Source organism: Poecilia formosa, unplaced genomic scaffold, assembly GCF_000485575.1.
Source record: "Poecilia formosa unplaced genomic scaffold, Poecilia_formosa-5.1.2 Scaffold160, whole genome shotgun sequence".
NCBI lineage: Eukaryota > Metazoa > Chordata > Actinopteri > Cyprinodontiformes > Poeciliidae > Poecilia > Poecilia formosa.
Genome location: NW_006800099.1, coordinates 1,400,561 through 1,416,427, shown reverse-complemented (window position 1 = coordinate 1,416,427; position 15,867 = coordinate 1,400,561). Strand labels below are relative to the sequence as shown.

The 15,867-nt window shown below is 40.0% G+C and overlaps 2 protein-coding genes across 3 annotated transcripts in view; both read left to right on the top strand.

Moving 5' to 3' along the window:
* On the top strand, window positions 1-5,258 carry LOC103146575 (putative nuclease HARBI1). Its single transcript, XM_007564570.2, has 4 exons — window positions 1-1,347; window positions 2,151-2,699; window positions 2,775-2,935; window positions 3,828-5,258. The coding sequence occupies exons 1-4, from the start codon at window positions 1,180-1,182 to the stop codon at window positions 4,258-4,260; spliced, it is 1,311 nt and encodes a 436-aa protein (XP_007564632.1). The 5' UTR covers window positions 1-1,179; the 3' UTR covers window positions 4,261-5,258.
* Window positions 5,259-5,620: 362 nt separating this feature from the next.
* Window positions 5,621-15,867, top strand: part of gna11b (guanine nucleotide binding protein (G protein), alpha 11b (Gq class)) — a 35,783-nt gene continuing 25,536 nt past the window's right edge. Inside the window, exon 1 of one of the 2 annotated variants that reach the window (XM_007564569.2) lies at window positions 5,621-6,935. In XM_007564569.2, coding sequence (XP_007564631.1) covers window positions 6,800-6,935 — 136 coding nt within the window. In that variant the 5' untranslated portion in view covers window positions 5,621-6,799. The remainder of the gene's footprint in view (window positions 6,936-15,867) is intronic. The other variant, XM_007564568.2, reaches the window with a different exon arrangement.

The following is a 15,867-nucleotide window of genomic DNA, read 5'->3' as shown; positions in this document are numbered from 1 at the left end:
AACAACATATATTTCTGCAAGTGTAATTACTTTTTTAGTATCTAGATCACAGATTCTTTTAGGGAGAGATATTTTGAAATAGTAGTACAAGCCCTTCACTTGTTGGGCACATCAATAAAAACAAAAAGGAAAAAAAAATCTTATCTATTGCTACAGCATGCTTTTTTTTTAAAGGATGTGATTCAGTTAAACATGCAGGTCATTATTTCTCAGAAGTCTTGTATTTCCAAATTGGAAAAGTAACAAAAATATCAATCAGAATGACTATTTTGGCAGGCTGAGGTGTCTTTCCAACCTTACTATCAAAATCTAATATGCCTGCCACACAATTTTAGCAGGTGTAGCTAAAATTTAGCTACACCTGCTGTAAGAAATGTTGATTAGCCTTTCTGATGATTTGTGTCTCAAAAGTTTCATGCATACACTGAACCTCCTTTAGTTAATATTGCTCACTAAGCAATATATTATTTTAAAGAAAATACAGAAAAATATATTTTTTTTGTTTTGCAGACATTGAAGTAGCTATCCTCGTTTAGAGATTTTTTTCATCCAAAGTTGCGAACATGCACCTGATCCTCCCAAGAGCGTTGGCGTCGACAAGGAGGGGAATCAAAACATTCTCCATTTGGCTTTTCTATTGTGACTAAGTGTGTCAAAAATAATAATGGTATTTTAAAAACAATCCAACGTGTCTGGAAACTTCTACCAAATCATTGCCTAACTAAAAATTCAAGTCTGAGAAGAGAGTAAATCAAAATTAATTACAAGCACAGAACAATAAAGTACTACCATTAGTCACGATTTGAAGAAGAGATAGATATTCAACATAACACAAAGAAACTAAATAAAAAAAAACTGTTAAAGAAACAACAAACAGCATTTGCGTAGACCACCTCTTTTTGTAGCTACGGTGTCGGTTTTACTGTATTTTTACTGTATAACTTTATGAAGTCCGTTTTATTATCAATAAAAAAGTGAAAATTGGACTTTGCTCGATCTTTGACCTACAGGCACAGTGACTACGTATGACCACTAGATGGCAGCACCATTTAGAAACAGACATTGGACGCAAAGGCGGAAGTAAACATCATAGCTTGGTTTTCGCTTCTCTAACCGTTCAGATAGTTCAGTATGATGCTCTCGCCTTATCCGAGTTAACTCCCCGTTAATTTCTCCAGAATGGGAGACGAGGAGGAGCAGCAGCGCTCCTTGATGTTTCTCCTGACCTACATGTTGCTGAAGCGCAGGAGAGACATAAACCACGCAGACATTCAGAGGCGCGATGAAATCCAGAGGCGCATCCGACATCGACAGTACTTCTTCCAGAGACAGAGGAGGATGCTCATGGTCAGTGCTTTGGGAGCCGGTTCGGTAATAATCTATAGTTATTGGCGCTTTGAACTTCAGTTTTAGTTAAAATGTCTCAAATCCAGAGCTGAACTCTTGATATGGGGTCCCTTTTGCACACATAACTGTGTTGTGCATTTGTACACCAGGGAAACTCCTGGTAAGAGTTTTAAAGCCTTTCTCTTTACGGTGGCTTTCTTTCATTCATTCCTTCATAAAGGCTAGTTGTATAGAAGAAACTACTAATATTGTAAACATACAAAAACATATGATGCTTTTGTTCGCATGTGTTCCCTAACAAATCTTCACACAAAATCATTTAAGCTGTAAATTACATTTACCATTTACTTAAATGGTGTCTTGTGTAGGCAGATGGTGGAAATAGATTTTATTCACGAGTAAAGGGGCTGAATACATGCAACCTACATTTTCAGGGTTGAAACCAATGATTCATATCCTTCCACAGTACAATTATAAATTGCTTTTTGTTGGTTTATCCCCTGAAAATCCCAATAAAATACACTAAACTTTATTTGTTTTATATGATTAAGTGGGGAAAAACTTAATGTGAACACTATTGGGAAGTACTTTTAAAACCATACCCAAATAAACCAAAGAAAACACTTTCTTGTTGGCTTGTAACCTATATAGAGGGGACTAGAGCTTGTTTTTACCTTATTTAGCTGATGTACAGGTTTGCGTCTTGAGAAGACCCAAATTTTCTGAGGATGACAAGCAAGCTTGAAACTTCCAGCCTCTTCCAAAAGCAGTTCTTCTGATCTTTTCTGCCTCTGCCCCGACAGATGATGATAGCGGGAGGAATGCGCTCCAACGTCCGCATCCGCACCCGACCCTGGACAACCACTCCCCGCTCCGACTGGTGGGAGCGGGTTGTGATGACGGAGTTCCAGCCCTCTGATTGGCTGGACAAATTCCGGATGAGCCGGGAGACCTTCTTCTACCTGTGCGAGAAGCTGAGGCCCCGCCTGGCGCGCCAGGACACCAGCTTCCGGCTGGCGCTGCCGGTAGAGAAGCGCGTGGCTGTGGCCCTGTGGCGTCTCGCGTCCAACGTCGAGTACCGCACCATCAGCGCCCTGTTCGGTGTGGGGAAGTCCACCGTGTGCAGGTGTGTCAGAGACATGTGCCACGCCATCGTGGCGCTCCTCAGCTCCACGTACCTGCGTCCCCCCACCGAGCAGGAGCTGGAGGAATCGGCCCAGCTCTTCCACTCCTACCTGGGCTTTCCTCACTGCGTGGCTGCCATCACAACGCTTCACACAGCCATCATCACCCCATCGAGCAACGCGTCGGACTACGCCAACCCCGCTGGCTGGCTATCTGTCCTGTCTCAGGTGTCTGTGTGGCTCACGTTCCCGCTCACATCCGATTTAGACTTTCTTTTGTAACATATTTTGCTTTCTCTCCAGGTTGCCATCAGCGGTCAAGGCTACTTCTGGGATGTATGTGCCAGTTTCCCCGGTGGGACCGATCCAGCTGAGATCTTACAGAACTCTGCTCTGTGGGCCACAGCTGCTGAGGGTGGACTGTCTCCTGCCCAAACGCCTGTCTTCATGGGGAAACCGCTTAGGTACAGTTAGTAAGAAAGTAAACACATCACAGAACAACCTTCACATGACGACAATGGATCAGTTAAAATCATCCTTCAGTCTTTTTGTTTCACTAATATTTCTCTCTTTCTTTTTTTTTTTTTACAAAATGTGATCTAGGGGTTGGAAACATGGCTGAAAAATATATCACAATATAAGTGCTTCTTATCAGTTGATATCAATAATTATTGATTAGTTTTTGTTGTACTCATTTTCTCCTTTCTCACCACTCTGTTGTGTATTGGTAGCAAAACATTAAACTGCAGCTGCGCAAATTACTAAAAAACAACAACAAAAAAAAAAATTGTAAAAGAACCGAAACCATTTAACCATTTCAAAATGATCCCAAAAATGTGATCACCTTTTGCAAAAATAAAAATCTGTTCTCTTCAGCAACAACTCCCCCTCCCAAAAAACCCCCAAAAACAATAACCAAAGATTCTGTTACACGTAATTTCAAACTCCATGTAGACTAATAAACTTTAAATGAATTTAAGCTGGGAAATTATACTTTTGACAACTAAAACAACTAAAATGAAACAAGAAACAACATGTATGGGGGAAAAAATCTGGTAAAATGAAAATACTTACTTTTAAGATTTAAGGTAATCAAAACTGAATTCAGAATACTGAGCATAAAACTAACAAAACTTGACACCAATCAAACAAAAACCATCTTTCCTGCTATAAAAGATGTAAAATGAGACTGCAAGAAAGCTTTTAAGCGTTTGGAAAAATATTAGTTGGAAATGCAAAGCAGATTAGATTGACCAGGTCAGCCTCAGAAGTGGAATATATAAATTGTTTACTCGTTTGTGCCTGAGGGCCTTGTGTTGTTTGATTTTCAGCCTGAAACCCATCTACTGTCTGCAGGTATGTGCTGCTGGGGGAGGCCTGCTACCCGCTCCAGAGCTGGCTCATGAAGGCCTATCCGGAGCAAAAGAGCCGACGGGGATGTCGCACGGCGCTGCCGGAGCCTCAGCAGCTGTTCAACCGGCGCCTCGGCAGAGCGCTGCGCGCCTCGGAGGAGGCGCTGCTGAGACTCAGGGCGCGCTGGCAGTGCCTGAGTAAGAGGAACGACTGCGGGCTGGACGTGGTGCCCACCATGATGCTGGCCTGCTGCATTCTGCACAACATGTGCGAGTCCCACGGAGATGCCTTCAAAGCAGAGTGGCAGGTGGAGGTGTGTGAGGCAGAGAACCCCCAGCCCTGCCACAAAGCCCTGGCTCCTGCCAGCATGGACCAAAGTGATGCCGAGGAGGTCCGAGGCCTCTTCTGTGACTATTTCCAACAGCAAAGGACCTGAGTTTAGCTGCCGAGAAAGCTTTCTCAACTGGCATATCAGTTTTGTCTTTGCAAATATATAACCTACTGAACTTATTCATTCAAAGCATAAACACTTTTTGATGTTGAACACAGACAGGTGTGCGCTTTCATCTTCTCTGTAAAAAACAGCATGTTGACTTGCCTGTCTGGTATCAGTTCCTCCATTAAGGCCAGTTCAGTCCAGTCTGTTTTCTTACGGAAATGCAAAACCTAACCTGAAGATGATTTCTACCGCCAGATAAACGCAGGTGCATTAACGCAGTTACAATACTGATCCCTTTGAACTATTGCACATTTTGCCACATGCAAATTTCAATGGATTTTATTTGGGATTTTATGTGGAAATCTAAAAGACGTGCATATTTGTAAAACAAAAAATAATGTATGATTTTATTTTTTTAAAGTGAGAAATGATGTAATGGCTTTGTATTCATCCTCCCAGAGCTGGTGTTTTACAGAATCACTTTTTTTTGTATGTTGCTGGAAGCCAATAGTGTCTCTACCAGCTTTGCACATCTAAAGACTGACTCCCCCCTTCCCCCTCCGTTCTTATTTGCAAAATACCTCAAGAATTCTTCATTATGACTGAATGTTTATGGTTGTTACGGTTGTTGATGTTTTCCTTATCTAGCCCGTCTGCTTGGTTGGACAACCTTGTTTTGGAACTTTAGCAGATATGGCATCCTCTTCCCCTTTTCTTTTATTATGAAATGTGATCTAGGGCTGGGCAATACGGCTAAATTGTTGCAAGTTTTATTGGTTATTATGATCAAATTTAGAAACGGTGAAGTGAGAGTTTTTTAAGCTTGAGATGTTGTTTTATAACCTAGCCCTGCTATAAATGTCTCAACTCTATCCCTCACTTGCTGGTATGTTCCTTGGTATTTATGATGCCGTTTGCTCACCAATGTTCTCCAACAAACCTCCAAGGCTCTCATGTGGCAGCTGAATTTAAACTGAGAATAAATGACAGATGACTAGATTGTGTTAACAAGTTAGCTATCTGGAGGTAGATGACTGCAAGGCATTTTAGTTGGTAACACACCATGCTTTTCAGATTTTTTTTGTATTAAAAAATTTCAAGTTTTATAAACTCAGCATTTTGCAAGGACGTTTAAGATGTTTCCGAAAGGAAGAGGAGAAATACTTCTATGTTAAAAAAATTCATATTTAAAAAGATATTTTAGTTGCAATAAATTTCTTATTTATTGCAAATAAAATATGAGAGGTTTACGGACTGTTGGAAGTTGCGTAGCCCACATTTTTGTGAATGAGTCTTATGCAATTCTTCCCCCTGGCCTCAAGATGTCGCTGCAGTTCCAGCACACCTTCGCCTTCTGGTTACGTCGCTTTTGTTTTTTTATGCGGCGGTGCTGCTTCAGTGCCGTTAAAATATGGGTCTAGTTCCACTTTAACACCGTGCTCCAGGCATACTTTTCCATTTTCGCAAACACTTTGTTTAGACCACACCACACGCGTCCTACATTTATAATATGAGACGGTTATAAATGCTGTGGACAATTTTCGCATCTCATGGACGTAAGTTGGGGCGCTCGGATACAAATCCCACCCCGAGACCCGCCTCGCTCATTCAATTGGTCTGCCCCAAACCTGTTTCATGCAGTCCGCCGTCTGTCAGTCAACGCCGCGCTTCCCTCCTCCGCCTCGCTTGGCAGCATCCAGGAGTGTGCCCACCTTATTCCTGCGACGGGCGTTTGATGTGAACATATTTACGGCAAGGGCCGCCGGTTCGGCACGAGATTTTTCTCCGTTATTTCCAGCTTTTTGCACTAGCTTTGTCATTTACCGTCGGGATGACTCAGGATGTAACTGGGTGTTGTCCTGTTGTTTTTAGCTAGGCGGACAAATTCCTTCAACCAGCCTGCTGTTTCAATCACTGCGGGCTGTCACTACGTTAGCCGAGGCGCTGTTTAGTTGGGCGAGCTAGCGGGCTAGCAGGGCGAGCACTCCCGACTGTCTTTGGCCTAATTTAGGGGAGGTTGTACTGATGTTGTTGGAATAACGCCGAAGAGACTGCAGACACATCAGCTGTCATCGGGTTGGATGCTGCAGGTTTGAACCACTCTTGACGGATGGTGAAGATTGAATTGGAAAAGGCAGTGACAGAAAAAAAAAAAACCTAAAGGGGCTTTAAGTTGCTGCCATTAGGAACAAAAAAGCAAAAAACCTAAGCTGTGTTCAGAGCGGTGCAGTCAGAGGAGTCCTTAGCTCCCGTTTCCAGTGTGAATCTCCCGTGATTTACGGTGGAACATCCGGGTGAAGTCGCGCTTCTTCCCGGCCGGGGGACAACTTGACAGCGAGGCCCCTTGGCTAAGTCTCCCCTCCCCCAGCCCCGACCATCCATCCGTCCGTCCAGTCCAGTCCAGTCCAGTCCGACTGACCGCCTCCTCCTTCGCTTGCTTGAGAGCCAAGCGAGGGCCGGGGATTCGGGAGAAACGGAAACCGTGAGCCAGTGTTCGTCAGGTCCCGTTTGATCCGGGCTGCCACAACCAGGGGGGATGACTCTGGAGTCCATGATGGCTTGCTGCCTGAGCGAGGAGGCGAAGGAGTCGAAACGAATCAATGCAGAAATTGACAAACAACTCCGCCGAGACAAGCGGGACTCCAGGAGAGAGCTGAAATTGCTGCTGCTCGGTATGTAGCATGAAAACGTTCAAGCTCCGTTATCGCTCGCAGTGTTTTGTTTTGCTGTGTGGGCAACTTACCGTCTTGGGCCTTTTTGGCAATGCTAATAAATATGCTACCCAGTCTGCTAACTGGAAGGCAGGTTTCACTATGAGGCTTTTAATATGATTTCTCTGAAATGCGCTGCATGAATTCTGATTAGTTGGGGGAAAAAAAAAAACATTGGGCATTCAAATTGACCAGGGGCGTATACGTGAAAAGCACGGACAAATAATGAAACAAAGGTTTCCTGGGCACAGACGTGTAAAAAAAAACAAAAAAAAACAAACACCTTAATTGAACCACTAAAACACATACTTTGATAAACAAATGTAAAACAATTGTAAATACAATTTGTTTTTCAGCCACACGTTTTTCCAAAAACCTGTCATTAATCATTTCCATTGTGCTACTGCCTCTCCTTGATGAATGATTTCATCTGCACCAGGGATCAAACTGTTGCAAGTTTTATTGGTTATTATGGTCAAATTTAGAAAATGGAAAATTAGGACTTCACATAGCTCTTTAAGTCATTAACATTTGTGACTTTTCTTATTCTCTTTTTATTTAGAAGTGGATGATGGTTAGAAATGCACAGAACTGGCTTTTCCATAGTTGTGTTTGTGCATTTTTTTTAATGCAAAGTGCTGATTTGCCTATTTGAGTTTTTTAAAGTGTGCTTTGATGGCACGTTAGCAGTTACGTTTAATTCTATCCAAAAAGCAGTAATTACACGATGATCCATGTTTATATGTATATCCCTATAACGTGATTTTATTTTTCTAAAGGTAATTCAAAAAAGTATGAAGTTAAATATGTAGTGATATAGGTTTTCTGGTCAATACAGATTTTCTGAGAGGTCTGACCTGTTGGATCTGAATTTGACATATTCAGAATTAAAATTTTCTTTTCGGTTCTTCTTAGTTTATTTAATAACCTTTTTTGTTTGTAAGTTTTTTTTTTTTGTTTTTTTTAACAACTTGCACACTGCATCTAAAATTTTTCTCTTACTTGACCGGCATGTAAATAACGCATGTCTGCAAATTTCTTCTTCTTCTTCTTTTTCTTCTTCTTCTTCTTCTTCTTTTTTTGTGACCTTCTCTGCACAGTGAATGAACTGTGATGCAACTTCCTTAGTCGTAAGAGCCTAAAGAATATTTTGCATGCTCTGAACTTCAAATAGCATATTCAGGGAGTTTCTAGTGTCTGCCGAGCTCATAACAAAGCAATCTCAGTGCGCTGTGTGTCCATGCTGCAAACTGTAATTAGCCTGTGACACGTCTTGCCATTTATTAAAAGAAACTTGTGAAATTATTTTGTTGCCATTCGTAGCAACTCTAGAAGCAGGGTGCATTAGGAAGCATGTGTTGCTGATAGAGATTGAGCTGTTAAGCAATTTGCTCATTTATGTACAGCAGTTGTTGGGCTATTTGTTTTCCAACAGTAAAAACACCAGCTCCCGCATGAAGAAAGCCCTTTTGCTGCTGCTGCTGCAAAAGTAAATGCAATGAAGCAATATGTAGAGAAATAAGACTTGGTTGTAACACAAAGCAAAAGCTTTTTAATTTTTTTTTTTTTTTATGCCTGCGCTTTGGATCTGCAACAAATGATCTTTGAATCAGTTTCAGAAATTCTTAGTGAGATTTTAATGAGATGATGTGTGAAAATCTGCCACAATATTTGGACTTTTAACACATCTACATTAGCAAAAAGGAAAAAAATAGAAGTCATTTTGAAGTATCCCATTTATTGACTTCAGGTTTATTTCTACAGGTGATTTCTACGAGAGACCCGTTTAAACAATCATTTAAATCGCAATAATTACAGTTGACAGATTTAATGTGAAAACAAGCTGAGTGTAATTATTAGAATAAAAGACTTGAGTGAAATGATGGGGAAAATATTAGCACTACTACTAATAATAATAACAACAACATGTTGACACACTTATGTTCCAGTAAAGCAGTCAGACATTTTGTGCAACCCCTTCACTTTTTAATGATACATTTTCTCCAAATGTTTTATAAAAAAGATATTAACTGCAGGATTTGCAAACGGCAATCATGAACGCAACTAACGGTGGTTGCTTGTTTTGCATGAAATAGTTCATTGCAGGACTCCATGTTTTTTGCACTACTGATTTTTTTGCACAAAACAATATTCTCCATTTTCTTTTTGTGGTTAAATCGGCTGTCAAAAACAAACGCTTCCTTGCAGGCTAGTTATAGTTCCAGCAACCTTAACTATTGTAGAATGATCTTATACTTTCAAATTAATCAGTTTCAACTTCCATTGAATAAAAGATTACGCAGTTTAAAGAAAATTTAGTTGAGTATTTCTACAACAAAAAAAAACACTCCCCCTGTTTTGCCTCCAGCAGACAACAGGAAGACTTGGCTCAGGTGAACAACAGAGAACACCACAGCCACATTGCACAGCTTTTTAGTTTGGAGCCATTCTGTTTCCACCTTTTGTAATTTCCCATCTCATAATTATTAGGGCAACTTTCACCCGTCATTGTCATCATTTTTATTCTATACTGTGCTGCTACTACAAGGAAATCATTGCAAAGTCATTCTAAGTTTAGTGTAGAAATAATACAATAATCACTAGCAATCGTAAGATGTATCTGTATAAAAATAATGATAATCGGTATAGCTCAATAAGTGCATTGTAGTTGACTAGATAAAGTAAAGTAACTGTTTTAATTTTAATGTCTAACTTTTAATGTCTTTTGTTATTGAAGATGTTCAGGATTTCTGTACATGTGGATGTACTAGCAGTTATTTAGTTAATTTTTTACACCAATTTATTGGCAGTTCAGAGGCTGGGAAAAAAAAATCTAACTTTTTTTTGTTTTGTTTTCATGCATCAAGTTTGAAACTCAGAATTTTTTCATTATCCTGCGCCTAAATGTGCTTTTTCAGTTTAACAATGAAACAGACGTGTGTCAGCAAATCTTGCACATTTTTTGTTTTGTTTTGTTTACCCAATTACAAATGTCTGAGAATGAGTCTAAAATTTAGATATAAAGAAAGTTGGTTACATATCCTTTGTTGCATCAGAGGGAATAATCTTGCAATTTATTTTATGTGTTTTATAACCGTTGAGATTGGGGCGGCGGGTAGGGCATTAGACAAAACTTTAAATTGGTGTGGGCCAATAAAAGCCCTATCAGTGGATGTCTATTGTTTATCCATGAGCGTTGTTCTGAATGGACTTCCGTTCCATGTTATATTCATTAATCTTTTTATTATTTGTGCAGCTTCCGGCCTTTACATCTCTAATGTGAGAGCTCAAGATGGATTCACATACACTTAGAAACCTAATGGAGTCTGGAGGGTAGAAAAAAAACAAAACAAAAAAAAAAAAAAACGCAGCAGCTTTGAGTTGCCTTCAACATGTTGCATAACATTTGTATGGCTAGAAAAGGGCTTTGGCTCCCTCACTTAGACCTTGCTGGGTGTCCAGTTTGTCACCGCTGCATTTCTTTTTATTGTTCGGTAAGCACTGCGTTGCACAGAGTTTACCCTTCTGGAGGACAAGGATTCTGATGGATTTGCCCCCTCGTCCTGGAGTCTAGCTGAGTAGGTTAGCTATTTTTATAGCTGGTGTGTGGGCAGGTGGGAGCTGCTGTTGAATAAGTTGAGCTCCACTGCATTGATTCATAGTTCTGTGGACACAGGAACATTTGGCTGCGATTTATCACAAATGCGCCCGTTTTCCTTTTTCATTTCCTTCAGCGCGTGTCGAGAGATGCGCCGCCACTCAGCCGCTCGTCAAGCACCTTTTTGGATCGTCGAATGTTGGAAACTTGCAGGGGGAGGCGGGAACGGGGAGGTGGAGGAGTGGTGGGGGGGGACACAGGTGTCCATTTTTAGGACAATTAGAATTATCTAGGTTGCATCCTTGGTTTCAAAACGTTTGCTCCCATTTCTCACCCACCAAAAGCAGTCCTGGTTATCCGACATGTGTGTCTCCTTTATTTCCCCGCTGAATATCTCAGCTCAGTAAAGTAGGCCGCACTAGAGCCATACCATTGATGGGGCACATTCTGCTTCATGTCGTACATTTCGACCACTGTGGCGCTCTCCTCTACCTCGCTGCTGAGGTGAGAGGATCTGGAAAGAGGTGTTTGCTTTTCTGCTGTGCTTTTGAAAAAGCTTGTGTGCTACAATCATTTTGGGTTTTTGCCAGACTGTCTGTGAGGGACGGATTTCGACACATCTACGGGTTCGAGCTACCGTGCATGGGTTGGTGTGAGATTCTGATGATATGGGAACTTGAAGGAAAAATACCAGGGTTTCTCATTGTCACGTTAGATACACAAAGACCTTACACAAACTAGTTACTCATCTTAAAGACTGAAAAGCCATAATTGTTCCTATTATAACTTAATCTCCAAGGTATTTTTGAGTAAAATGCCTGTTAATAAGTGTCTAGCATGATGACGCGTCAAGAGATTTACAGAATTAAAACGTATTTGCTGTCAAAGTGATAAATATCATCCTTATGGTGAAATTAATGCAAATAGTTTTATAGGCACTGGATGTAAAGGCTTTCAGCTCAACACTATTTCTTTAAAACTCCTATTTTGGTATGAAAAAGGAAGTAGTTCTTGGGTCGTTGCCTTGCTGTTGGGTAGTAGAGTTGGACTTGGACAACACTTGGTTACATAAAAACTCAAGAAACCTTTTTTTTTTTTTAATCTGGCAGCATTTTTGAGTACTTGGTAGAAAAAATAAATGGGGGCATATCATTGATATTTATATTTTCTTAGTGTCTTTTTCAAAGCACCAAGTAAAGATCTTGACTGACTGTTAGTTGCTAATAACACCGAACTCCGTTCTACCAGCGCCAAACGGTTATCTTATTTTTATTTTTTTTATTGCAACGCTATTTAATAATTTCTAGGTTGAAATCGTAATATTCTTAGGCTGGTCAAACAAGAACGGGATCATTTTACACTTAACAGATTCTTTACAACGTGTAAAAATATGGACCAGTCAAACCTGGACTTGGATGACTCCACACTTAGTCCAGATTCCTTTGAACAGTTTGTGACACATTTATTCCCGTGAAATTTGGGGTGGGAGGATTCTTGGTTTTCCCAAAAGTATGCAAGATATCGATTGTTCATTGTTACACCCCTACAGATCAGGTTTGGTGATTTTATTTTAACTGTTTCTCTGTGGTTATTGGTCTTCAGTTTTTTAAGTACTTAATTTATAAAAGTGTAATGAAATTTGTGAAACCTTTATTTCTAAAAACAGAGTGTTAGTTTTCCTAAAATATTTTGCTAAAATCATGTTTGACTTTGTGTCTTGGGTTGAAAATAACATTGAAGTTTAAGTAGCAGATTTCAAGTAAATGTGTTTTTTTTTTTTTTTTTTTTTTTGTCAGTATGCCTAACAAATTATTTTCCTTTTAGTTAATCAACTATTGCTTAAAAACAGAATTACCCTTCTAGTGGATGGCGTTCTTTAGTTTCCATGTCACGATTGGAAATAATCCAATTGCTGAAAACACAAACAGTCACATTTGTCTCATACGGTAGAGACAAACAACCTTCTGTCAGCTCAACCAGATAAAGTTCTGGTCACACCATAACTTTCTATTGCAGCATTTTATTTTTGTCACTTTGAACTGTGAGGATTTTAATGGAGAACTTATTCCTACAACCCACGAAGCTTTGCGTGAACGACGACGTTCACGCTTCCTTACCTGAAATGACCCATTCATCAACGCCACAGCCAGACCGAGGGGTTGATGCCTCGATACCGTTGTTCATCCCCTGCCTACGGCCACATCTAAACTCTCAGTATGACTTTCTTTCTCCGGTGTTGTGCTTTGGTCTCTGCCCGTGTCTCCGAATGAACCCTGGTTTTGATGACAGGCAATAGAAGACATTTATCAAAGTGTCAGGGTGAAAGGCAGAGAGCAAGCAAGAGCTGCAATTAGTCACGGCATAAGTGGATCGTTCAGTGTGACTTAAGTCTTGTTGGTGAATGCCTGGATAAGGACGTGTAAGGCAGGATTAGTTCGGGCTCTAATAGGCTTGGTTAAACACATCTGCTGCTCAGACTTTAAGATGTCACTGACTCCTATTATCCCCCTCTGGCATTATTCAACCCTCAGTGAGTCGCCTTCTGCACGGAGAGGACAGGACAATGTCTGTTTCCGAGTGTTTAACCACATGTGCCGCACTGAGACGATGTTTATAGTTCTTCAGAGCTGCGAAGCTGCTCTGAAGACTACTTCGGTTGTCAGCGCCCACCCTTCAAGACGCTGCCCTGACCGCCGGATCGATTGGGTTTCGGCGTCTTGCCCAAGGGAAATGAGACCGGTGACCCCTTCCGCTTTAGACTTGCTGTACCGAGCCACAGAGCCGCCGTCAGGTGTGCTCGACTGTACTGGAGTTGAACATTGATAACAATCGCCTTCTTGGGTAAATATTGAGGTTTTCTGTGTTTGCACTGCTCAGCAAATTCAGCACATGTACAGGAGATACAGTTTGTTGTTCATTTCAGCTGATCTTGCAAGAATGTTCCCCGACAGCTTAATCTAGTTAAGTATGCACAGTTTGTACATAATGTGTTACAGCTGACTGCAGTAGCACTTGCACAATAATTTAATTTATTAATGACTGGATAAAGCTAAAATTGTTAATAAGTACTTATTTGCTGATAATTCATATGCTATTACAAAATCGGTGGCCGTAAATGAATAAGTACTTCAGTTCTGGATACGCCTTGTTGACTTTAGTACATCAAAATGGAGGGGAGTCTATTTTGGACCTTATTTTGTAGGCTGAAACTGTTAATGGAGTTTTATTAACTTATTAAAGTGTTAAAAAAGGGTTTAATAAAATGATTAGTGATTACTAGATTCAGATAAGACGACATAACATTTTTTTATATAGGGAAACATTGGAAATGATTTGTATTTTTGAAACTAAAACAAAAGTTTCCTAAATATCAAACCTTTTTAAACTGTCTGTTGTGTATTAAATACAGGTCTGACTTCAGAAGTAGTTCAGATTTTGACCCAATTAGAAATGCACAAATCAGAGATTAACAGCCAGCTTCTAATTTCGACAGGTTTTGTAAAACTTTTAAAGCAGTGTTTTACTGTTTTGAAACAAAGCAGAGAAATTACTAGTAGTTCTTTTGTAAATTAGAGACAATTTCTAATTTCAGAAATCCATGTAATTTACCTACAGCGCTGCAATGCAGACCTGCACCGCTTCTTTGCATGTAATTTAACACTTTAACATTTAAGAATTATTTCTACAATTCGGCAAACAAAATAGCTGCTTCATATTATTATGCAAATTATAAGTAAAATCTATCAAGTTTTATCATTAAACATTATGGTACACTAAAAATAGCAACTTAACTAATTGAGGTGAAACATTCAATTTATGATCCCACTTAATAAAAAGAGCTTTTATTTTGATGAGCAGGAAGTATCCGTGTGGTGATTCAGTCGTCTTAACAACAGGAAAATAATTTGTCTGAATTATGTTTTGTTAATATTATTCTGAAATCGCATGGAGTCATTTAATAGTATTTATTGTGGGCAGTATTGATGACATCAGTAGTGTGAAGCTAAAGCTAACATGGACAAATTATGAGCCATTAATAGTCCATGTTCTTTGAATGACACTGGATGATAAATCAAGCGCACCTTTTCATTGTGTTAAGAAAAAAACAACAACAAAGAAACATTTGCAGCATGTTGCCTGCCTGTGTAGTTCACTAGCTTGTTTCCCCTCCATTTAACTTAAGATAATAAGATTGTTTAAAAGACTGGAGTCTAAGTCAAGTCGAAAGTTTCTTTTTCTCTTCTTTCTGTAACTTAAAGGTGAATTAAGTCCCAATCTCAGTGACACAATTATTTTCCTCTATAATCATTTTAGCTTGGTTTACTTATTAGCGAGTAAACCAAGCTTCACAAGTTGTGAACACTGACCTAGTTTTCAAATGCCTAAAGTTGTGTCTAGTTGTGGTGCATTTACTGATCAGAAAAAAGATCTGATTTTTGAGTTTCCATCTGGCTAACCAGTCGAACTGAAAATCGGCCGATTCTAGTAACCAGCAGGTTTTGTCAAGTTGGACGTTTACGAAATGTGAGGAATGGAGTTTGCTACCAAGTCGTGGAATCGACACAAACAAAAAGCTTGATCCACTTCAGTCTTTCTATTTTTCTTATTTTACACAACCAGTAAGTACTCAAAAAATTTAAGTTGCGCATTGCTAACTTTTACCTCGGGGCACAAGACTGAAAATCCTTTGACATACTTTCGTCTCTAAAGGTTAAAACATTTTTTTCAGAGCTGACGGATTCCTTATGTATTTTCTAAGCTAACAACACATTGTAGCCACGTATATTGAGATATCATCTCTGTCTCGAGTAAAGCAGTGCCCGCAGTCTGGCTGCTTGTCATGGAGTGCCATATCAGGCCATACTGACAAAATCCCGCTCCACAGAGCAGTAATTTGCCTCTACTTGGTCAAAACACAGCGAGCCAGAAACTGCGGCCTTTGCTGCCTTGGGTAGATGGACTGCTGGAGCTGTCAGGAAGGTGAGATGCTTGGGCAAAAACCTTTTGAGGTTAGGCTTCTCGTAAAGCTCCATTAGTGAGTCGATGTTAGCTGCAGCGTATTACATTTAAACATGGATGCTGCTAGAAAGGGATGTTTTGTGATCAAAGGCTTAAAAGTGTGCCGCATTGCTCAAACATTGACTCAGATGACATATTTTAATGCTCTGTTTTTATTGTTGCATGTGATCCTCGTTGTTACCTTGGTTAAAATGTGTTTCAGTCTGGTTGAACCAGGAAGAGGATCAGATTGTAGGCTGACTTTGTTTTTTCTGAACTCGCTACTCTTGCCAAGTG

Coding starts and splice junctions, on each gene's coding strand:
- LOC103146575 (XM_007564570.2), top strand. CDS start 1,180: ATGGGAGACGAGGAGGAGCAGCAGCGCTCCTTGATGTTTCTCCTGACC. Junction 2,700..2,774: donor GGCTATCTGTCCTGTCTCAG/GTGTCTGTGTGG, acceptor CTTTCTCTCCAG/GTTGCCATCAGCGGTCAAGG. Junction 2,936..3,827: donor TTCATGGGGAAACCGCTTAG/GTACAGTTAGTA, acceptor TACTGTCTGCAG/GTATGTGCTGCTGGGGGAGG.